This window comes from Nerophis ophidion, linkage group LG28 (assembly GCF_033978795.1).
Source record: "Nerophis ophidion isolate RoL-2023_Sa linkage group LG28, RoL_Noph_v1.0, whole genome shotgun sequence".
Taxonomy (NCBI): domain Eukaryota; kingdom Metazoa; phylum Chordata; class Actinopteri; order Syngnathiformes; family Syngnathidae; genus Nerophis; species Nerophis ophidion.
The window spans coordinates 5,879,391-5,904,853 of NC_084638.1; the positions used below are offsets into that span (position 1 = coordinate 5,879,391).

Sequence of the window (25,463 nt, forward strand, 5' to 3'; positions counted from 1 at the left end):
CAAACGAGCAATTATTAATACAACATTTTCAATTAAGAATGATTAAGAGTACAAAAGCGCTTGAATTGATAGCTCTGTTAAAAAAACATTTAAAAACATTTTTTGTCTTCTTTTTTTTTTTTTTTCGTCATATTTTTTATTATTATTATTTATTATATGTAATACTCTATCTGTATTTGCTTTTGTTTTATTTCCTTGTTTTAAAAAGTACCTTGACTTTTGTGTGAATTATAAATTAATAATTTTTATCTGTGTTGGCCCTGCGATGAGGTTGCGACTTGTCCAGGGTGTACGCCGCCTTCCGCCCGATTGTAGCTGAGATAGGCACCAGCGCCTACCGCGACCCCAAAAGGGAATAAGCGGTAGAAAATGGATGGATGGATGGATATTATAATTATAAAAAAAAAAAAAATTAAAACAAACGTGTCAGAAAATAAAGAAATCCCGCAATATTACGATATCGAATTGAGACAATACTATTGAACACATAAGACAGGGGTGTCCAAAGTGCGGCCCGGGGGCCATTTGCGGCCCGCCACACATTCTGCAAATATTGCAAAATTGATAGTATTGCAAAAATAAAAATAAAAATATTTAAAAAAAAAGTGGAATGAGGTGAAATCTAATGAGAAAAAGTGGCAATGTTGACAGAAAGCTGCCATGCAGGCAGTTTTTTTTGTTCCTTTTGTCTTTATTTTCTTTTTTTTTCCATTGCTCAACAAAAAAGGGACAAAAAAAATCTGTTATAATGAAATATTACTTTAAAATTATCACTTTAAAATGTTTTATGTGGAAAAAAATATTGCCTATGTTGTGTGGTTGCCATACAAAAACATTAAAGTTTTGACAAAAGAGCATAAAACAAACAAAATAATAGTTCAAACTTAAAATCGACAGATATGCCGGAAGTTGATCTTGAAATTTAAGTGTTAAAAGAAAAAAAAAAAAACTAATACAAATTTATCACTTTATGAGTGGGGAACATTTCGGATTTCAAATATATTTTGTAGGATTTTATTGAACTTTTCACTGTGATTACTCAAAAATATTAAATAATTAAAATCAATGGTGTCCTGCATTATTGATTTTTGAGGGCTTTAATTGCTGAATAAGGGGCTTTCCTGAAGGAATCAATAAAGTACTATCCATCTATCCATCTAAATACTGCATATTTCAGTTTTACTATAAAAAACAAAGTTGTCTTTGACAGAAAAGGCATAAAACCTTATTTGTTTTACTTTATATCAACTTCAAGTTGATATAGAGATTTACTGTAAGCATTCAATTAAAAAAAAAAATAATTTGACTTATTTTTAACATTTTAGTAACTTAGACCCCTATGATCCCCAGGAGCCCTAAGGATTAAAAAAATAAAAAAATAAAATATTTTGTTGTGGTTTGAAAATGAAAAATATCAAAATGGCCTTTGCATGCTTAAATTTTTCCGTGTGCGGCCCTCTGAGGAAGAAGTTTGGACACCCCTGAGATAGGAAGCCAAGAGGCATTTAAAATGTGCTACTTTTCCCCCCCAAAAAATATGCATGTGCTTATAACCCGAGGGTGTAAAATGTACGGCCCAAGGGCCGGATCAGGCCCGCGAAGAGATTTCATCCGGCCCGCGGGATGAGTTTGCTAAGTATAAAAACTAACCTTAAATTTTTGAATGACAGAAACAGCTGTTCTAAATGTGTCCACTGGATGTCACAATAGCAATAAATTGTATCTTTGTAGATGATGCTACATATGTACAAAACAAACCACATTAGTAAATCAGTCGAGGAAAATTATCAAATTACATAAATAACTGTGAACGACTCTTCCCGTCGTTGCTCGGGTTCCACTGACCACCAAGGAAGGACATTGCTTTTAGCAGGTTTGACTCTTGTTTATTTTTCAATAAAGCTGTCTCTTGTCGGGTTGCTTTTCAGCTCCTCTTCTGCTGCTCACATTTTTGGTCGCTTTTGTCGTCGCCGTCTTGCTCTCTCTCGCTCCTCGGTCGCTGTTGCCGGCTCTCCTACTCCTTCCGCCCCGTCCTCTCCTCCTTCTCCCCTTTTAGACAACGTGATGAGAAATGTTAATTGTGAACCAGTGTGCGATCCACACACCTGCATTTGACTGTGGCGCCTCTCGCTCGCATCCTTCGCCTCCTTGCCGCCATCTTGGCTCCGGCGGCTCCGCCTCTTCACAATAACATACTGTCATTTCCATTTTGATATAATTGTTTTATCTTGAGGGATTGAAAATTAACACCAATGAGTTGACTGATGAACATTATCACATCAAATATTCAGAAAATATAAATAACGACAAAAAAAGATAGAATACTATTCACTGCAACATGTAAGTGTAAAAAAAAAATCCCAATAAGGTTTGTACAATTTCAGAATGTGCTTGTTTTATTTTCAAACAAAGAAAACAATCTGAAGTTGTCTTTATTTTTAAGTTATCGTGCCGTGATTTTACCACTTTTCTCCTTGTAAAATAAGTTTGACACCCCTGTTATAACCCATGCATTATTAAAAAAAATATATATATTGCTTTTTTCATGTCAAAATGTTGTTCAGCACCTGCGTATAATTGTTTATATATATATATATATATATATATTGATTGTTTACTTAGCATAAAGTCAAAAACGTCAACACAAGTTACTTTTCCATTTAATACACAACTTTTAAACATTCCACAACGACCATGCAGGAATAAAATGAGAACTGTACAAAGTCTTCAGCGATGTGTGACATATAAAAAGTCTCATGATGCCAAGAACATAAAAATAGCAGACATACTAGCCACAAACGTCATAAATATAGCGGAAATACGAGTAAAATAGCCGACATACAACAGTGACTGGTGACTAAAGTGATAAAAAATAGCGGACGTACTAAAGTGAAAAAACAAGCTGCCAATTCTTCCTCAAAGCTACATCGTCGTTTATAATACACATATTTTTCTGCCTTTAATTCTTTTTATCGGTGTGAGATTCACAAATTGAGAAAGTCCTGAAAATGGTGCATGAAACAGAGCCTGATAGTGTGTGATAAAACAATAATAAAGACAAAATATTTCATCGTTTTGAAGGGAGATCCCGTTCTTTGGTGAAGGCCGGTCAAGCTGCACCTAAACACGACACACAAAGTGACACATACGTCTAAGCCTACGACAATAATCAGGAGAAACACGTTATTGCACAAAATGTCACATTTAGATGGTGAAATGAACACTTGGGCCTAACAAATATGCTAACTTACTTCACTAACTCTTGTCCTTGTTCATTTAGCGCAGGGGTCGGCAACTTTTACAACTCAAAGAGCCAATTTCACGAATTAAAGAAGACAGAGGGAGCCGCAATCATTCTCGCGAATACCTGCTGGTGGTCACCCATATAACAGTAATAAGGGCGTGCCATGAAGCCATTGCCTTTGACAGCTTCTACAACATGTACAGAACTCTTGCCAGTACAGTAACATGTTGTATGTGGCTTCCGCAGATACACGTACACGACTGCAAGGCATACTGGGTGACACAGAGTACACTGAAAGTTGTGATATAAACAATTTTAACACTCTTACTAATATACACCACACTGTGAACTCACACCAAACAAGAATGACAAACACATTTCTGGAGAACATCCGCACTGTAACACATTGTAAATGCAACATAACAATTACCCAGAATGCTATGCATCCATGACTCTTTCAGGCTATATTATACACCCCGCTAGCACCAAAACCCACTTCAATGCGTCGGTTGAGGTGGGCGGAGGTGTATAATATAGTCAGGAAGAGTCATGGATGCAAAGGATTCTGGGTATTTGTTGTGTTGTGTTTATTTTTTGTTACTGTGAGGATGTTCTCCCGAAATGTGTTTGTCATTCTTGTTTGGTGTGGGTTCACATATTAGTAAAAGTGTTAAAGTTGTTTATATCACAACCTTCAGTGTACTCTGTAGAGATGCACGGTTTGCGGTTTCATCCGCGGATAAACCGTGGGTCGGCCGGGTGACATGACGAAAAAATATATTTTAATTAGATTCGGGCGGGTGGCGGTTGAACCATCAGGAAATATTTGATATACATGGTTCAGGGATCGGTATCCTTTACCATTCAAAGAGCCATTTAGGACCCGTGTCATAAAGCGAAGAAGACAATAGGAGACGCTATTATTCTCCAGAATGACTGCCGGCAGTCACCCAGATTATAAGTATTAGGGCATGCTATGAAACCATTGGCTTTGTCGCCTTCTACAACATGTACGATCTGCTTGTCAGTCCAGCATCATGTTGTGTGTGGCTTCCGCTAACACACGCACACGACTGCAAGGCATACTGGGTGACACAGAGTACACTAATGGTTGTGATATAAACAATTTTAACACTCTTAGTAATATTCACTACGCTGTGAAGCCACACAATACAAGATTGACAAAACGCATTTCGGGAGAACACAACACAACGAATACCCAGAATCCTTTGTATCCGTGACAGTCCCTGACTATTTTATACAACCCGCTGCCTTTCAATCTTGTACGTGTGATTGCGGAAGCTGCACGCAACATGTTGCCGGACTAACAATCGTTTTTTTCATGTTGTTGAAGGTGTCAAAGGCAATGGCTTCACAGCACGTCCACGCTATTGGATAGTCACGAGAACGTTAGCGGCTCCAATTGTCTTCATTACTCTGTGAAACAGTTTTAAATAGGTCTGTGAGTGGTAAAGGCGGCCGACCACTGATGTAATTCAGCGGGCGGTTGGTGGGCGGGTACGGTTCTGATAAAATGTTGGTTCGGGTGGACGGCGGGTGGATGATGACTTTGGTGATGCGGTTGCGGGTGATATAATTGCCTATCCGCGCATCTCTAGTACTCTGTGTCACCGAGTATGCCTTGTAGTCGTGTACGTGTATCTGCGGAAGCCACATACCACATGTTACTGGACTGGCAAGATGTCTGTACATGTTGTAGAAGGCGTTAAAGGCAACGGCTTCATGGCACGCCCTTACTACTGTTATACGGGTGACCACCAGCGGTCATTCGCGACAATGTTTGCGGCTCCCATTGTCTTCTTTATTTTGTGAAACGCGTCAAAATGTAGAGGGCGCTAAAATAATGTTGTCCGAGTGAAAATCGGAGAATGTTGACCCCGCGTGATGTCCGGAAGAGGCTCCGAGAACCGGAATCCCCCCCGTAACAATCGGGGGGGTCGGCGATTGTGCAGCTGAGCCACATCAGAGTGGCCAAAGAGCCGCGGGTTGCCGACCCCTGATTTAGCGCTTCAAAGAAAAGACGAATAAATAGCAAAAAAAAGGATCAAGTTAATTATCATACACGATTCTAATGAATATTGTCTATAAACTACCACCACTGTTGGTCTCCATGGGAACAAAGGGATGCCATTAGCCTTCCTTAGTAGGTCAAAGGTCACCACTCGCATGCATTATTATTATTGGACACATTTAAAGACAACTTGTAGCCACGCCTTCCAATAGTTAGTCTCAGTTTCACAACATCATGCTGACTTTTCAAACTTCTCAAGTTTGTCCAGGCGTGAATCAGGGGAAGCGGTCAGTGAATGCAACACGTGACCAAAGGAAGCGGTCAGTAAATGCAACACCTGACCCGGGGGAAGTTGGTCAGTGAACATAAAATGGGACTCCGGGAAAGCGGTCAGTGAGCCCGACGCAAAACCTGGTGACGCGGTCAGTGAAGGCAACACGCGCCTGGGTGTTGCGTTCAGGGGGCAAACAATCCAAGCATGACTAAAAAAGCAGGGGATGATGAAGGATAAAAAATTTAGTGTGTAGGACTTTTGTCCTCGCACGAGGGTTCACACAGGATGTCCTTGTGGGGGAGAGGGTAGGGGAAGGCGGCCCCGCTGCAGGTGCCGCCGTACGTCAGTTTGTTGAGGCGGGAGAGGCCCTTGATGCTGCCGGGGGGCCGCCCGGGGCTCACCTTGTAGCCCGCCGCTCTGGTGGTGCCGAGCGGCCGGCCCGGGCTGGTCTTAAACCCGGCGGCCCTGGTGGTGCCGAGGGGGCGCCCCGTGCTGGTCCTGTAGCCCGCCAGCTTGGTGGTGCCCGGCGGGCGCCCCCTTCGGCCCGTTTTCCCGCCGCCGCCGCCACCCTTCTTCTTCTTTTTGCCGTCGTCGCCGACCGTCACCGTCACGGCGGCCGGCTCGCCGCCTTTGACGGGCGAGTGCGGCTCGCCCCCGAGGACGTCCTGTCTGGGGCACACCAGCGCCTTGTGGCTATGAGCGGGCAGCGCCATGGGGGCGAGCGTCATCTGGAGCGACGGCGGCGGCGGAGGAGGGTAGAACTTGTTGGACTGCGTGGTGCAGAGGTCAAAGTGCGCCGCCGGCAGGTGGCCGTCCTCCGCCAGGCACGACGGCCGCGCGTTCATGCAGAAGTCGCCGCTTGTCACCTGACGCATCATCTTCTGCATAACATACAAACATATTATTTATTTGCTTTAAAGGCCTCCTAAAATGAGATTTTCTTATTTAAACGGGGATAGCAGGTCCATTCTGTTTGTCATACTTGATAATTTCTCGATATTGCCATATTTTTGCTGAAAGGATTTAGTAAAGAACATCGGCGATAAAGTTCGCAACTTTTGGTCGCTAATAAAAATGCCTTGCCTTTACCGGAAGTAGCAGACGATGTGCGGGTGACGTCACGGGTTGTGGAGCTCCTCACACCCTCACATTGTTTACAATCATAGCCATCAGCAGCTAGAGCGATTCGGACCGAGAAAGCGACAATTTCCCCATTGATTTGAGCGAGGATGAAAGATTTGTGGATGAGGATATTGATAAAGAAGGACTAGGAAAAAAAAATACAAAAAAAAAAGGCGATTGCAGTGGCAGCGATTGAGATGTTATTAGAAACATTTACCAGGATAATTCTGGAAAATCCCTTATCTGCCTATTGTGTTGCTAGTGTTTTAGTGAGATTATATAGTACCTGAAAGTCGGAATGGTGTGGCTACGGGTGTAGTGACCGCCAGTGTCTCCGTGGGAGGATGTAATAGTCGCCGTAGCAGCTGCAGGAGGACGCTGGCTCCGCTCATAACTACAGTAAGAGCCAACTTATTACCACAATTTTCTCACCGAAACCTGCCAGTTGACATGTGGTCAGGATCCATGTTCGCTTGACCGCTCTGTTCCATAGTAAAGCTTCACCTTCGGGAATTTTAAACAAGGAAACACCGGCTGTGTTTGTGTGGTTAAAGGCTAAAAACTTCCCACCTCCATCTTTCTACTTTGACTTCTCCATTATTAATTGAAAAAATGGCAAAAGATTCAGCAACGCGGATGTCCAGAATACTGTGTAATTATGCGATTAAAGCAGATTACCTTGAATCGGGCTGGAAAATAAGGCACTAATCCAAGGGTGTCAAACGTACGGCCTAAGGGGCCGGATTAGGCCCACGAAGAGGTTTTATCCGGTCCTCGGGATGAGTTTACCAAGTATAAAAATTAACCGGGAATTTTGAATGAAAGAAAAAGCTGTTCTAAATGTGTCCATTGGATGTCGCAATAGCAATTATTTGTATCTTTGTCGATAATGTTACATATGTACAAAATAAACCACATGATGTTAGTACAACAGTCGAGGAAAATGATCAAACTACATAAATAACATACTGTAATTTGAATTTGATATCATTTTTTTATATTGAGGGATTGAAAATTAACACCAATGAGTTGACTGAGTAATATTATCCCGTGATGTATTCAGAAAATTTAAAATAACGACAAATAAAGATACCGTATTTCCTTGAATTTCCGCAGTGTATGCGCCTGCCTAGAATTACTGCTCGTTTCGCAAAATAATTAGCATATGCCTAGAATTTCCGCCAGGTCAAACTCGTCACGTCACGAGTGACACTTCACCTGTCATCATTTTCAAAATGGAGGAGGCTGATTTCAATCATTTGAAATCGCATAAAGGGAAGAAGATTAAGAGCTATTCAGTATGAATTAAGGTCCAAGCTATTGAATATGCTAAAAAGAACAGTAAGCAGCTAAGTTTTATTAATATACCGTAGCTGCGTGTGTCAAATATGAGTCATTAAATGACTCCCGCCTCCTGGTGGTAGAGGGCGCTAGTGATCCTTCTTGCGACTACTCGGCTGCAGAAGGAGTGACAACAAGCAGCAAGAGTGAGCAGCCATCGTTTATTTTTTCCTCTCGCTTGCACTTTTAACATGGAGGATTACATATCTAAAATAAAACAGTTTTCTAAACTGGACTTTCAATCGAAGCAGGAGGCAATAAAAGAAGATCTCCATCGAGACAGAGAGACTTTTAAAACTGAAGAAAGATAAGGAAGACTTCTATAAACAAGTTATCGATGCTTTTGATCAGAAGGAGCTGCGCATGGACTTCATTTATAAGTAAAGGTAGGACTAAAATAACGTACATTTTTTTATTAAATGTGCCTTTCATGATGGTATCCTTACATCACACTCAAATTTATAAGCACAGGCCTAAATGTACCGCATGCCTTTGGTATGCGCCGGAGTGAGAAGAGGTTTTAAAATAATTGGCGCATGCTTGCCTTTGGTAAAAGCCGGAGTGAGAAGAGGTTTTAAATAAAGTAGCGCCCAGGCAGCAATTCAAGGAAATACGGTAGATACAATTAACCGCAATAAGTGTAAAAAAAAACAAAAAAAAAACAACAAGGTTGTACAATTTCAGAATGTGCTTGTTTTATTTTTTAACAAAAAAAAAAAAATCTGAAGTTGTCTTTATTTTTAGGTTATCGTGCTGTGATTTTACCATTACAGCCCACTTGGGAGTATTTTTTTCTCCATGTGGCCCCCGATCTAAAATGAGTTTGACACCCTTGAACTAATCCCTATCTCTGGATTACAGATGTTCTTGATTTCCTCACATTAACAAAGATTAGGCTCACATAAAATAATTGCTCTCCATCACAAAGGTCCAAAGTGCAGCCCGCAGCTCATTTTTTAACACGTTGTAAAAATACTATTACAAAAAAATGCATAAAGCGGTGGAATAAAAGGTGAAATGTAACAAAAAAAAAAGTTGCCATGTTGACACTAATAACACTTTCTTTCAAACAGACATGGCTCAAAAAATAATAATGACTCAAAATCAATACTGTTGTGAATTATTGATCTATTTAAGGCTCAAATTACTTCACATCAAATATTCCACTTTGAAACAATGTTCGGGGAAAATATTGCATAGTTTGTGTGTTTGCCATAACAAAAAAGGCATAAACTGCATGAAAAAAACATGGAAATAAAATAAAATAATAGTAATAATAGATAGATCTGAAGTTTATCTGCAGATTAAAACGTTGAAAGTTAAAAAAAAAAAGTACGACTTCCCAGCAGGTACAAGACATAAAACAACGCTGAGAACTTGTTGAATTAGGTTCTGACGCTGAGCAACTCAAACATAACACTTCTCAACCAACAACATTGTTATAACGTCGTTTCAATTTATTAAAACAACAATTTTTTTTCAGAGTTGTTTCAAAGTCAGTTTTATCAACGTTGTAGCAAACTCTTGTTCCTACTAAGTTATTTTTAATACTTTTATGAGTGGGGCCTTTTAGGATGCTCAATAGTTTTTGTGGGATTTTTCAAACTGCCAGTGTTCAAAAAAATAATGAATTAAAATCAATGCTGTTATGAATTTTTGACCTATTTAAATTCCAAATACTTTACATTAAATATTACACTTAAATTTGTCATATGTCATATTTTGTGTTTGCCGTACAAAACAGGATTTAGATTTTAAAAAAAGGGCATAAAACTTGAAAAAAACCTCATATCAACTGATAGATATTAAGTTGATGTATAAATTTGAGCATTGAATAATATATATATATATATATCAATCAATCAATCAATCAATCAATGTTTATTTATATAGCCCTAAATCACAAGTGTCTCAAAGGGCTGCACAAACCACAACGACATCCTCGGTACAGAGCCCACATATATATACACACACATATATATATATATATATATATATATATATATATATATATATATATATGTGTGTGTATATATATGTGTATGTATATATATATATACATATATACACACATATATATATACATATATATACATATGTATACATTCATATATACATACATACATTTATATATATATATATATATATATACATATACACACACACACATATATATACATTCATATATACATACATACATATATATATATATATTTGTATATACACACACACATATATATATATATATATATATATATATATATATATATATATATATACACACACACATATATAATATATATATTATACACACACACATACATATTTATATCCATATCTTTAATATTTTTATGACTGAGACCCTTCTGGGTCCCTGGGACCACACTTGAGGGGGGCCCTAAAGGTTACAAATATTTTTATTTTTTGTCTTTTTGTGTGGAAAATGTTTGGACACCCTTATTCTCCAAGATATGTAGAAGTATGGGGTGTTTTCTTTAAATATGTAATATGATGTAAATTTTAGGGCCAAATTATATATTATGTTGATATTTAACAACTTCAAATACGTATTTTGATGTCCAAAACAGGCCCACCTTAAATGTTATGTCGATATTCAACCACTTTAAAAATGTAATATGATGTCCAAATTAGGCCTTACTGAAATATTATGCAGGTATGTAATCACTACTGTAGGACTTATTTGCTGTTATTTCATCTTGGATCTTTTTGGGGTCAATTAGGAGATTTTTTTTTTGTGCATTTGTTTGTGGCTCTACTGCATGTTTGTATATTTGCTTGTACTCACAGCACTCATTTATTTCTTTTTAAATTGTATTTATTCGTGTATCTATTGTTTTGGGGAGTGGCATTAGATATGCGATTGTACTTTTGGAAGTTATGTATGCCTCGAAACAGGTCTGATAGTCTCAATGGTGGAATAACAGAGCTCACAGGCTGGCACCAACCACCAGGGGGCGCCATTTATTAATGCACAATAAACTTGATGCCTTAACGGGCAGCATTAGAAATGACAAATGACAAGTTAATGTGTATATCGTGAAAAAAGACATGCATTCATCTCCTATATGAGGCTAATAAGTAAGCTGGAGTCCATCCCAGCTGACTGAACTGCTCAGCAGCCAATCACAGGTCACGTAAATACAAACAATAAATCACAACCAAACTACAATTCCCACCATAAAACTGATATTACATTCATGTTTTTTGCTAATATGAGTACACAAAGATTTGAACCCAAACTGCAGGGCAAACATGGTTACCCCCAAATGCATTCATTATGAAAAATATTGCAACAAAAGTGTAATATAGGATACTGTTCCAAAGACTAGGGAAGGTGTGTGGGAGGCCTGGGCTATTATTTTGACTCGGGGGGGCCACATTTAGACAAAGGAAATGTGTCTGGGGGCCGGTATATCTATTTTTAGAACACTAATACAAACCCTCACAATTCATGTCTGATTGAATGCTAAAAACGATATGACAGACCGCCTTAAAAACGGATTTTACATTTTTTTAACTGAATGAGACACCCAGAATGTACATGACAATAAAGAATGTGGGGTTTACAATATTTACTATGAAGCATAAAACACTGAATATTGACAACATATGAACGTCACACCCCCTCTCCATCGACATATTTTAGAAACAAGCGAAACGCAACAAACACAGCGAAATATGAACGCGAAGGGTAAAAAAAAAAACCCCACCTAAAATAAATGGGTTGTACTTGTATAGCGCTTTTCTACCTCCAAGGTGCTCAAAGCGCTACTTCCACATTTACCCATTCACACACTGATGGAGGGAGCTGCCATGCAAGGCACCAACCAGCACCCATCAGGAGCAAGGGTGAAGTGTCTTGCTCAGGACACAACGGACGTGACGAGGTTGGTACTAGGTGGGATTTGAACCAGGGACACTCGGGTTGCGCACGGCCACTGTTCCACCGCGCCACGTCGTCCCTAAACCTAAAATATATCTGATATATCACTAAGCTTTAGAACTTTGTTGTAAAAATCTCCTTCCGCGTTTGTCCCTGACACCAACATTTTCAGGCTCGCTCTAGAAAAACTGTGGAAAAGTTGCTTGGTGCCTTGTCTGAGCTGCTGTGACTTAGATTACCATATGTGGAGGGGGCGTGGCCTGCTGTGCACCATTTTTTCCTGACACTGTTTTATCCCACTTCGTATTATACATCAAATATTTTACTAACTCTTTTTATCTTCATCACTTGGCACTTCAATTCAATTTGTGCAATAGTTTGAATTATTATCCGGTTCTGTCATTTTAATGCTTGATTTTATTTTGCGGCGTGTCCCCCTATATTTGCAGTGTGTAAGGGCATTTGTGTTTTTATTATATTTAGATATTTTATAGTGGTATTGCTTTTAATTCAGAGTTCCTGTTAAATTATTGACTTTTAACTACTGAGTGCCTTGTTTTTTCTATGTGAAATAAACGTACCAAACTACATTTTAGCCTCCTCCAGTTTATTCTGGCAACATGTTCTAGCTGTATTATAGTTGTGGCTGCTTTTTAATTCACTGATTTGTATTGATACTTGATACACATTGTATTCATGTAATATTTGTAGTTACAGTATGGGTAGTATAATTTACTTAACACAGAGTCCTAATGTGTATTTACATTGTGAACACATTGTATTCATTATTATTTATAGTTAAAGTAGAGGTAGTACATTTTCAGTTGATTGTTTTGCATTAATGTAATATGTAGCTTGTGTAGTTGCCACAAAGTAGTTTTTTTAGGTAAAGAAAATGTTAAATAGAAAGCTGACTGTCAAAAGTCAAGATAAGGTTACAATAAAAACACAATCTAAATGAAATCAATGAAGTAGAAATTGGTATTTATCGGAATTATTTATATTATATATATAGTAACTTCTACCTGTAAAACGGCTCTTTTAAAAGATTTATCTATCGCCTCAAGATCTGTTCCTTAAAAGAGCGATAAATCTCATTTTTAATAACCATGAGCACCGCCTTAGGCTTGGCTTTTGGAAAAAAGATTAGCAAGACAACATCAATAATAAATAAAAAGAATAATTTGGTCTTTACAAGCAAAGTTTTAGAAAAAATGTTTAGAATGTTTATTAGTAGTTTAACAATGTGTTCCTAACACAATTTCTTCAACAATGTGTTCTATGACTTTATGACGATAAAATGTATTTCAACATGATGTTCTATGACTCTATAACTATAAAATATTTTTCAACATGGTGTTCTCTGACATTATAACTATAAAATGTAATTTGGCATGGTGTTCAATGACTTTAAAACTATAAAATGTATTTTAACACAGTGTTCTATCACTTTATAAATAAACACAAAATATTTTAACATGGTGTTCTATTACTTTTTTAATGATAAACTGTATTTTAACATGGTGTTCTGTGACTTTATAAATATAAAATGTATTTTAGCATGGTGTTTTATGACTTCATAGGTAAACAAAATGTATTTTAACATAGTTTTCTATGACTTTATAACTGTAAAATATTTTTACCTTTGGTGTTCTATGGCTATAGCTTTAAAATGTATTTCAACATGATTGTTTTAAGACAAAATAACTGTAAAACATTTTTCAACACGCTGTTCTATGACTTTATAAATCTAAAATGTATTTCAACATGGTGTTTTATGACTTCATTAGTAAACAAAATGTATTTTAATATGATATTCCAATACTTTCAATTACATTAATAATAAATACAATGTATTTCATATGATGTGCAAATACTTTATAATAAAAATATATATATTTTAACATTGTGTTCAATAACTTTATAACTGAAAATGATTTATTTTAACATGGTGTTTTGTTTATATTTTTTTTTATCTTGTATGAAAGACAAAGTGGCTGGGGAGAGGGAAGTCTGGACTTATTTGCTTAGGCTGCTGCCCCCGCGACCCGACCACGGCTAAGCAGAAGAAGATGGATGGAGTTTTATAACTTTATAACTAAATACAATGTACTTTAACATTGTGTTTAATGACTTTATAAGTAAACTAAATGTATTTTAAAATAGTGTTCTATACTGTAATGAGCAAACAAAATTTTAACATGGTGTTCTATCACTTTATAAACACAACATATTTTAACATGGGGTTCTATCACTTTTTTTAATGATAAACTACATTTTAAAATGATGTTCTATGACTTTATAACTATAACATGTATTTTAACATTGTGTTCTATCACTTTATAAAGAAATATTATGTATTCTATTATAGTGTTCAATTACTGTATAAGTAAACAAAATTTATTTTAATATGTACTATGACTTAATGAGTAAACAAACTGTATTTTAATATGGTGTTCGGTGACTTTATGAAAAAAATACATTTTTAGTATTGTGTTTTATGACTTTTTAAGTAAACAAAATGTATGTTAAAACAGTATTCCATGAATCTGAGTAAACAACATTTATTTTATAATGGTGTTCTATTACTTTATGTGTAAACAAAATATATTTAATAATGAAGGGTTATGACTTCATAAGTAAAAAAAAATGTATTTTAATATGATCTACTATGACTTAATGAGTAAACAAGTTGTATTTTAACATGGTGTTCTATGACTTCATAACTATAACATGCATTTTTAACATTGTGTTATATCACTTTATAAAGAAATAACAGGGTATGACGTAATGACTTAATGAGTAAACAAGTTGTATTTTAATATGGTGTTCGGTGACTTAATGAAGAAAAATAAAATGTATTTTATTATGGGGTACTATATGAGTAAACAAAATGTGTGTTAAAATAGTGTTCTATGACTATGAGTAAACAATGTATTTTATTATGCTGCTCAATTACTTTATAAGTAAACTAAATATATTTTATTGTGATGTTCTATGACTAAATGAGTTGTATTTAAATATGGTGTTCAGTGACTTAATGAAGAAAAATAAAATGTATTTTATTATGGTGTTCTATGACTTTATAAGTAAACAAAATGTATGTTAAATTAGTGTTCTACGACTATGAGTATGAAAATGAAAAATTATTATGGTGTTCAATTACTTTATAAGTAAACACAATATATTTTATCATAATGTTATATGACTTTGTTAGTAAACAAAATATATTTTAATATGATGTACTATGACTTATTGAGTTGTATATTAATATGGTGTTCGGTGACTTAATGAAGAAAAATAAAATGTATTTAATTATGGGGTTCTATAACTTTATAATTAAACAAAATGTATGTTAAAATAGTGTTCTATGACTGAGTAAAAAACATTTATTTTATTATGGTGTTCAATGACTTTATAAGTAAACAAGATATATTTTACCATGATGTTCTATGACTTTATATGTAAACAAAATGTATTTTAATATGATGTACTATGACTTAATGAGTAAACAAGTTGTATTCTAATATGGTGTTCGGTGACTTAATGAAGAAAAGAAAATGTATTTTATTATGGTGTCCTATGACTTTATTAGTAAACAAAAGCGTATGTTAAAATAATGTTCTATGACTATGAGTAAACATTTTATTATGGTGTTCAATTACTTCATTATTAACAAAATATATTTTATCATGATGTTGTATGACTTCATAAGTAAACAAAATGCATTCTAATATGATGTACTATGACATGAGTTGCATTTAATTATGGTGTTCTATTACTTTATAAGTAAACAAAATGTATGTTAAAATAGTGTTCTATGACTATGAGTAAACAAAATGCATTTTACTATGGTATTCAATGACTTTATAAGCAAACAAAATATAAACAACTATTATGGTGTTCAAATACTTTATAAATAAGCAAAATATATTTTATCATGATTTTGTATGACTTCATAAGTAAACAAAATATATTTTAATATGATGTACTATGACATAATGAGTTGCATTTTATTATCGTGTTCTATGATTTTATAAGTAAACAAAATGTAAGCTTGAAATAGTCTTCTATTACTATGAGTAAACAAAATGTATCTTATTATGGGGTTCAATTACTTTATAAAAAAATATATTTTATCATGATGTTCTATGACTTTATGAGTAAACAAGTTGTATTTTAACATGGTGTTCGGTGACTTGATGAAGAAAAATACATGTATTTTATTATGCTGTTCAATGACTTAATAAGTACACAATATATATAATTTACCATGATGTTCTATGACTTTATAAATAAACAGGATGTATTTTAATATGATGTACTATGACTTAATGAGTAAACAAGTTGTATTTTAACATGGTGTTCGATGACTTAATGAAGAAAAATACATGTATTTTATTATGCTGTTCAATGACTTTATAAAAACACAAAATATATTTTACCATGATGTTCTATGACTTTATAAATAAACAGAATGTATTTTAATATGATGTACTGTGACTTAATGAGTAAACAAGTTGCATTTTAACATGGTGTTGGGTGACTTAATGAATAAAAATAAAATGTATTTTATTATGGTGTTCAATGACTTTATAAGAAAACAAAATATAAACAACTATTATGGTGTTCAATTACTTTATAAATAAGCAAAATATATTTTATCAAGATGTTGTATGACTTCATAAGTAAACAAAATATATTTTAATATGATGTACTATGACATAATGAGTTGCATTTTATTATGGTGTTCCATGACTCTATAAGTAAACAAAATGTATGTTAAAATAGTGTTCTATTACTATGAGTAGGTGACTTAATGAAGAAAAATACATGTATTTTATTTTGCTGTTCAATGACTTAATAAGTACACAATAAATATTTTACCATGATGTTCTAAGACTTTATAAATAAACAGGATGTATTTTAATATGATGTACTATGACTTGAGTGAACAAGTTGTATTTTAACATGGTGTTCGGTGACTTAATGAAGAAAAATACATGTATTTTATTATGCTGTTCAATGACTTTATGAGTACACAAAATATATTTTACCATGATGTTCTACCACTTTATAAACAGGATGTATTTTAATATGATGTACTGTGACTTAATGAGTAAACAAGTTGTATTTTAACATGGTGTTCAGTGACTTAATGAATAAAAATAAAGTGTATTTTATTATGGTGTTCAATGACTTTATAAGTACTCAATATATATTTTACTATGATGTTCTATGACTTTATAAATAAACAGGATGTATTTTAATATGATGTACTGTGACTTAATGAGTAAACAAGTTGTATTTTAACATGGTGTTCGGTGACTTAATGAATAAAAATAAAATGTATTTTATTATGGTGTTCAATGACTTCATAAGCAAACAAAATACAAACAACTATTATGGTTTTCAATTACTTTATAAATAAGCAAAATATATTTTATCGTGATGTATGACTTCATAAGTAAACAAAATATATTTTATTATGATGTACTATGACATAATGAGTTGTATTTTATTATGGTGTTCTATGACTTTATAAGTAAACAAAATGTATGTTAAAATAGTGTTGTATGACTATGAGTAAACAAAATTAATTTTATGTTGTATGACTTCATAAGTAAACAAAATATATTTTAATATGATGTACTATGACATAATGAGTTGCATTTTATTATGGTGTTCTATGACTTTATAAGTAAACAAAATGTATGTTAAAATAGTGTTCTATTACTATGAGTAAACAAAATGTGTCTTATTATGGTGTTCAATTACTTTATAACAAAATATATTTTATCATGATGTTCTATGACTTTATAAGTAAACAAAATGCATTTTAATATGATGTACTATGACTTAATGAGTAAACAAGTTGTATTTTAACATGGTGTTCGGTGACTTAATGAAGAAAAATAATATGTATTGTATTATGGTGTTCAATGACTTTTAAGTAAACAAAATGTATTTTAATATGATGTACTATGACTTAATGAATTGTATTTTAATATGGTGTTCAGCGACTTAATGAAGAAAAATACATGTATTGTATTATGCTGTTCAATGACTTTATAAGTACACAATATATATGTTGCCATGATGTTCTATGACTTTATAAATAAACAAAATGTATTTTAATATGATGTACTATGATTTAATGAGTAAACAAATTGTATTTTAACATGGTGTTCGGTGACTTTATGAATAAAAATAAAATGTATTTTTATTATGGTGTTTAATGACTTTATAAGTACACAATATATATGTTGCCATGATGTTCTATGACTTTTTAATAAACAAAATGTATTTTAATATGATGTACTATGATTTAATGAGTAAACAAATTGTATTTTAACATGGTGTTCGGTGACTTTATGAATAAAAATAAAATGTATTTTTATTATGGTGTTTAATGACTTTATAAGTACACAATATATATTTTACCATGATGTTCTATGACTTTATAAATAAACAAAATGAGTTTTAATATGATGTACTATGACTTAATTAGTAAACAAGTTGTTTTTCAACATGGTGTTCGGTGACTTAATAAGAATAAAATATATTTTACAATGGTGTTCTATGACGTCAAGAGGAAACAAAATGTATTTTGATAGGGTGTTGTATGTTTATAAGTAAACAAACTAAATGGCTAAGACCTCAAAGACAGACTTTATACTACACACATTGACCAAAGTGTAAAATAATATTAATACAGCATTTCGTGTAAGGATTTATATTTAGTTCATTTCCTGCCACACAAAAGGCAACATTTGCTGTTAGCATGTAGGCTAGTACATCATCCAACAATAAAGCAGACACTTTACCAAACATTATTTATATTATTATTATTATAGTTACCTTTTTTATTTGTTGTCTGACGTCGGCACGGAAAGAGTTAAAGAGCAAAAAGGAGCTTTCATCGCCTCAGAGCGCGAAAAGATTCATTTTCATACATCATCTTTTCCCCTCCTGCTAGCGGGCCCTCATCGCATCCGATAGCCGGCAACCGAGCGTCAAAACGATGGTAAACAACGCCCGAAAAAGAGGCTTTTTGTTCTTGGCTTTTTTTTATCTCCGAGCTCCGAGGATTTGGATGAGAAAAGCCGCCATTTTCCATTAAAAATTCATAAATGGCGAGAGCAGTCTGAGCATGCGCAGTGCGTTTCTGATGAGCTTGCTCCCCCTTTCATTCTCGCCTTTTTCTTAGGGATAAAGATGTATTTTATCCATTTGCAGCAACCAATAAAACCTATATAAAGACTTAAACAACATTCTCACCGTTATCTGGATTTATTAGTCGATCGTTCGCTCAAAATAGGAGTATTAGTGCGAGCCAAATGGCACCACCCACTCCTAATGAATAATATACAAAGTACTATTAAATAATGTAAATACAGTCAGCTCGACGGTACATTCACACAAACAATAGAAGGCCCATTTCTCAGCAACACAATGATTTATTATGCAGTAAAAGCAATCTTTCTACAGGTGAGGTTTGTACAAAAATATGACGTTATAACGCACGATAAAAACACATATGCCTCCCTTGCGTCACTAACCGATATTCAAAATTAAAGGCCTACTGAAAGCCACTACTACCCACCACGCAGTCTGATAGTTTATACATCAATGATGAAATATTAACATTGCAACACATGCCAATACGGCCTTTTTAGTTTACTAAATTGCAATTTTAAATTTCGGGCGAAGTATCCTGTTGAAAACGTCGCGGAATGATGACGCGTGCTCGTGACGTCACTGATTGTAGCGGACATTTTGATCCAGCACCGATCCCAGCTATAAGTCGTCTGCTTTAATGTGTGTTGTACTTGTATAGCGCTTTTCTACCTTCAAGGTACTCAAAGCGCTTTGACACTACTTCCACATTTACCCATTCACACACACATTCACACACTGATGGAGGGAGCTGCCATGCAAGGCGCTAACCAGCACCCATCAGGAGCAAGGGTGAAGTGTCTTGCTCAGGACACAACGGTTGTGACGAGGTTGGTACTAGGTGGGATTTGAACCAGGGACCCTCGGGTTACGCACGGCCACTCTCCCACTGCGCCACGCCGTCGCATGATTACACAGTATTCTGGACATCCGTGTTGCAGAATCTTTTGCAATTTGTTCAATTAATAATGAAGACGTCAAAGAAGAAAGATGTAGGTGGGAAGCGGTGTATTGTGGCCGCCTGTAGCAACACAAACACAGCCGGTGTTTCCTTGTGACTCTCTTGCCTCCTCCCACCGGCCGCCCCCGACCCTCGGATGCTTACACCGTGGAGGAGGGGGGGGGGGATCTTCGAGAAACATGGCTTCCCTTAGGGACACTGGCGGTCACCACACCTGTGGCGACACCCCTTCGACTTTCAGGTACGACCATATAATCTCACTAAAACACTAGTAACACAATAAGCAGATAAGGGATTTTCCAGAACTATCCTAGTAAATTTGTCTAATAACTTCTGAATCGCTCCCACTGCCCTCGTCTTTTTTTTTCTTTTTCTAGTTTTTCACTCTCACTTTCCTCATCCACAAATCTTTCATCCTCGCTCAAATAAATGGGGAAATCGTCGCTTTCTCGGTCCAAATCGCTCTCGCTGCTGGTGGCCATGATTGTAAACAATGTGAGGATGTGAGGAGCTCCACAACCCGTGACGTCACGTGCTCACGTCTGCTACTTCCGGTACAGGCAAGGCTTTTTTATTAGCGACCAAAAGTTGCGAACTTTATCGTCGATGTTCTCTACTAAATCCTTTCAGCAAAAATATGGCAATATCGCAAAATGATCAAGTATGACACATAGAATGGATCTGCTGTCCCCGTTAAAATAAGAACATCTCATTTCAGTAGGCCTTTAAAGGCCTTCGGTGAGAAAATTGTGGTAATAAGTTGGCTCTTACCGTAGTTATGAGCGGAGCCTGCGTTGGACGCGTCCTCCTGCAGCTGCCGCGGACTATTACCTCCTCCCACGCAGACACTGGCGGTCAACACACCCGTGGCCACACCCCTCCGACTTTCAGGTACTGTATAATCTCACTAAAACAATAGGCAGATAAGGGATTTTCCAGAATTATCCTAGTAAATGTGTCTAATATCTGAAACGCTCCCACTGCAATCGCCTTTTTTTTTTTCTTTCTTGTCCTTCACTCTCAATATCCTCATCCACAGATCTTTCATCCTCGCTCAAATTAATGGGGAAAGTGTCGCTTTCTCTGTCCGAATCGCCTTTAAAGGCCTTCTGAAAAAAGATTTTCTTATTTAAAAGGGGATAGCAGGTCCATTCTATGTGTCATACTTGATCATTTCACGATATTGCCATATTTTTGCTGAAAGGATTTAGTAGAGAACATCCACGATAAAGTTCGCAACTTTTGGTCACTAATAAAAAGCCTTGCCTGTACCGGAAGTAGCAGACGATGTGCGCGTGACGTCACGGGTTGTGGAGCTCCTCACAGCTTCACATTGTTTACAATCATGGCCACCAGCACCGAGAGCGATTCGGACCGAGAAAGAGACAATTTCCCCATTAATTTGAGCGAGGATGAAAGATTTGTGGATGAAGATATTGATAGTGAAGGATGAGAGAAAAAAAAAAAAAAAAAAAAAAAAAAAGGCGATTGCAGTGGTAGCGATTCAGATGTTATTAGACACATTTACTAGGATAATTCTGGAGAATCCATTATATGCCTATTGTTTTAGTGAGATTATACAGTATCTGAAAGTCAAAAGGGTGTGGCCACGGGTGTGTTAACCGCCAGTGTCTGCGTGGGAGGAGGTAATAGTCCGCGGCAGCTGCAGGAGGACGCATCCGAACCAGGCTCCGCTCATAACTACGGTAAGAGCCAACTTATTACCACAATTTTCAGCAACACAAATGTCGAAAATACTGTGTAATTACGCGATTAAAGCAGACTACTTATAGCTTGGATCTGGCTGGAAAATAATGTTTGCTACAACCCGAGACGTCAAGCGTCATCATACGCGTCATCATACGACACTTCGAGGGAAATTTAAAATTGCAATTTAGTAAAGTAAAAAAGCCGTATTGGCATGTGTTGCAATGTTAATATTTCATCATTGATATATAAACTATCAGACTGCGTGGTCGCTAGTAGTGGCTTTCAGTAGGCCTTTAAATAAAAGGTGACAAAATTAAAGACGAGGGAGAATCTTTTTTTTCGTTTTATTTTAAAATGGCAAAAAATGTTCCTGATTTAAAAAGGACTCCTTGGCTTGGTTTTATTTTTATAACTATTGTTCTTTTACAACACTGTGTAACGTCCTTTGCCTGCGTTCGCTTTACAACACTTTGTATCGTCCTTTGCTTGTCGGCTGGTAGGAGTTTTGCTGTAAAAAAAAAAGAGAAATAAAAACGTTATAAATCAAAGATGAAACGATAATAATTGGTATTTGTTAGTTAAATGATACTTACTAGTCTGATGAGCTCTTCTTTGATGAGACGAGTGATCTCCGTTTTGGCTTTCTGCACAGCCAGTTCATTTGCACCTGAACACAGTGAAAAGTCTTACCATGAATTGATTTAAACAAGTTGAAAAACTTATTCGGGTGTTACCATTTAGTGGTCCATTGTACGGAATATGTACTGAACTGTGCAATCTACTAATAAAAGTATCAATCAATCATATTGTATATTGTATTTCTATAGTGCAGTGGTTCTCCAATGGGGGTACGTATACCCCTGGGGGTACTTGAAGGTATGCCAAGGGGTATGTGAGATTTTTTTTAAATATTCTAAAAATAGCAACAATTCAACAATCCTTTATAAATATATTTATTTAATAATACTTCAACAAAATATGAATGTAAGTTCATAAACTGTGAAAAGAAATACAACAATGAAATATTCATTGTTGACAGCTAGATTTTTTTGTGGACATGTTCCATAAATATTGATGTTAAAGATTTCTTTTTTGTGAAGAAATGTTTAGAATTAAGTTGATGAATCCAGATGGATCTCTATTACAATCCCCAAAGAGGGCACTTTAAGTTGATGATTACTTCTATGTGTAGAAATCTTTATAATTGAATCACTTGTTAATTTTTCAACAAGTTTTTAGTTATTTTCACATCTTTTTTCCCAAATAGTTCAAGAAAGACCACTACAAATGAGCAATATTTTGCACTGTTATACAATTTAATAAATCAGAAACTGATGACATAGCGCTGTATTCTGGGGCGGTATAGCTCGGTTGGTAAAGTGGCTGTGCCAGCAACTTGAGGGTTCCAGGTTCGATCCCCGCTTCTGCCATCCTTGTCACTACCGTTGTGTCCTTGGGCAAGACACTTTACCCACCTTCTCCCAGGGCCACCCACACTGGTTTAAATGTAACTTAAATATTGGGTTTCACTATGTAAAGCGCTTTGAGTCACTACAGAAAAAGCGATATATATATATATATATATATATATAATTCACTTCACACTTAACTTATTTTACTTCTTTATCTCTTTTTTTCAAACAAAAATGCTTTGCTCTGATTAGGGGGTACTTGAATTAAAACATTTTCACAGGGGGTACATCACTGAAAAAAGGTTGAGAACCACTGCTATAATGTTTTGTATATTGTACAGGATTGCTTATTATTTTTAGTGGCTAGTAGTCTGTTTATTTCAATTGTTAGTTTTTTTCTTTATTACTTCTCTTGTGTAATTTATTTTTACCCCATATTTGTTCCCAGTACCGCACCTTAAGCTGGAGTCCTTAATCTTGTTATATGCAAATATAATGACAATAAAGTCCATTGTATTCTATTCTAAGTACATTACTCCATTTTACTTTACTTCATACACAATTGAAGTAAAAGGCAGGATCGTATTAGGAAAAATCCAGTAAAAAAAGTGTCCGCATCATTCACCTTACTGTGTAACTTCAACCAAAAACAATTACCACTTCACTTCGACTAAAAAACAGAAGAAGTAATTATAATAAATAGGTTAGTGTTTTTCATACCTTCCCTTGTTCTGTTTCAATAAATCAATGTTTATATATATATATATATATATATATATATATATATATATATATATATATATATATATATATATATATATATATATATATATATATATATATAGGGCCTAGGCTAAGACCGATTTTTTTTATTTTTTATTTTATTTTAATCTTCTATTTTTTTTTCTCCCTCCCAACCCCCCCTTGTTTACCTGTATGTCATCTTTTTTGTAAGGGGCGCTGGAAGCCGGCAGACCCGTCAGCGATCCTGTTCTGTCTCCCTGTAATGTGTGTCTGATCTTGAATGGGATTGTGCTGAAAATTGTAATTTTCCTGAAGGAACTCTCCTGACGGAATAAATAAAGTACTATCTAATCTAATCTAATATATATAGCCCTAAATCACAAGTGTCTCTCAAAGGGTTGCACAATCCACAACGACATCCGCGGTGCAGCGCCCACATAAGGGCAAGGAAAAACTCACAACCCAGTGGGACGTCGATAAGAATGACTAAGAGAAACTTTGGAGAGGACCGCAAATGTGGGTAAACCCCCCCCTCTAGGGGAGACCGGATACAATGGACGTCAAGTGGGTCTGACATACCGTATTTTTCGGACTCTAAGTCGCAGTTTTTTTTAAGAGTTTGGCCAGGGGTGCAACTTATACTCAGGAGCGGCTTATGTGGGAAATTATTAACACATTACTGCAAAATATCAAATAATATTATTTAGCTCATTCACGTAAGAGACTAGACGTATAAGATTTCATCGGATTTAGCAAGTAGGAGTGACAGATTGTTTGGTAAACAAATAGCATGTTCTATATGTTCTAGTTATTTGAATGACTCTTACCATAATATGTTACGTTAACATAGCAGGCACCTTCTCTGTTGGTTATTTATGCCTCATATAACGTACACTTATTCAGCCTGTTGTTCACTATTCTTTATTTATTTTAAATTGCCTTTCAAATGTCTATTCTTGGTGTTGGGTTTTATCAAATACATTTCCCCAAAAAATGTGACTTATATGTTTTTTTCCTTCTTTATTATGCCTTTTCGGCAAGTGCGACTTATACTCCGGAGCGACTTATACTCCGGAAAATACGGTAATATTATGAAAGTCCAGTGTTTGACTCATTTCACTTGATCAAACATTTTCTAACATTCCACACTACTAAATAATACAAGTATGCGTAACAGATAGAAAAAGGAAACCAAATATTTTGGTATTTTTTTTCAATTCATATTATTGTTATTAATTTCACCAAAATCCATCACATGATGTGTTTTAGTTTATTTTTATTTTAAATATGGATTATCAGTAATATGATTTAAGTTTTTGTGGATTTATTTGTGTATTTCTTTTATTTTTACAAATCTGAGCTTTTATTTTGAAAGTTTGAGGATATGACGATGCGCAGCTGCCTTTCCCGTCAGTCCGCGCTGTTCCTCACTTGGAGAGGTATGTAGTTTTGCTCTGGGATTAACAAATCATATTTCTTGGGTTTAAATGCAAAAATAACGAAAGAATGTTGGTGTGCAAATGTTTCGAGATGTGTTTAT

The 25,463-nt window shown here is 35.3% G+C and overlaps 2 protein-coding genes across 4 annotated transcripts in view; both read right to left on the minus strand.

The window, feature by feature from the left end:
* Window positions 1-2,643: 2,643 nt before the first annotated feature.
* On the minus strand, window positions 2,644-19,136 carry lg28h5orf24 (linkage group 28 C5orf24 homolog). Of its 2 annotated transcripts, none has more exons than XM_061890196.1 (2): window positions 18,779-19,136; window positions 2,644-6,428 (listed from the first exon to the last, which is right to left on the minus strand). In XM_061890196.1, the coding sequence occupies exon 2, from the start codon at window positions 6,426-6,428 to the stop codon at window positions 5,793-5,795; it is 636 nt and encodes a 211-aa protein (XP_061746180.1). In that variant the 5' UTR covers window positions 18,779-19,136; the 3' UTR covers window positions 2,644-5,792. The 2 variants fall into 2 exon arrangements, with proteins under 2 accessions (XP_061746180.1, XP_061746179.1); XM_061890195.1 differs by having other exon boundaries at window positions 2,644-6,431; window positions 18,779-19,125.
* Window positions 19,137-22,097: 2,961 nt separating this feature from the next.
* Window positions 22,098-25,463, minus strand: part of ddx46 (DEAD (Asp-Glu-Ala-Asp) box polypeptide 46) — a 40,538-nt gene continuing 37,172 nt past the window's right edge. For both annotated transcript variants that reach the window (XM_061891445.1, XM_061891444.1), the window contains exons 22-23: window positions 22,361-22,434; window positions 22,098-22,275 (exon numbers count right to left, since the gene is read on the minus strand). In XM_061891445.1, coding sequence (XP_061747429.1) covers window positions 22,228-22,275; window positions 22,361-22,434 — 122 coding nt within the window. In that variant the 3' untranslated portion in view covers window positions 22,098-22,227. The remainder of the gene's footprint in view (window positions 22,276-22,360; window positions 22,435-25,463) is intronic.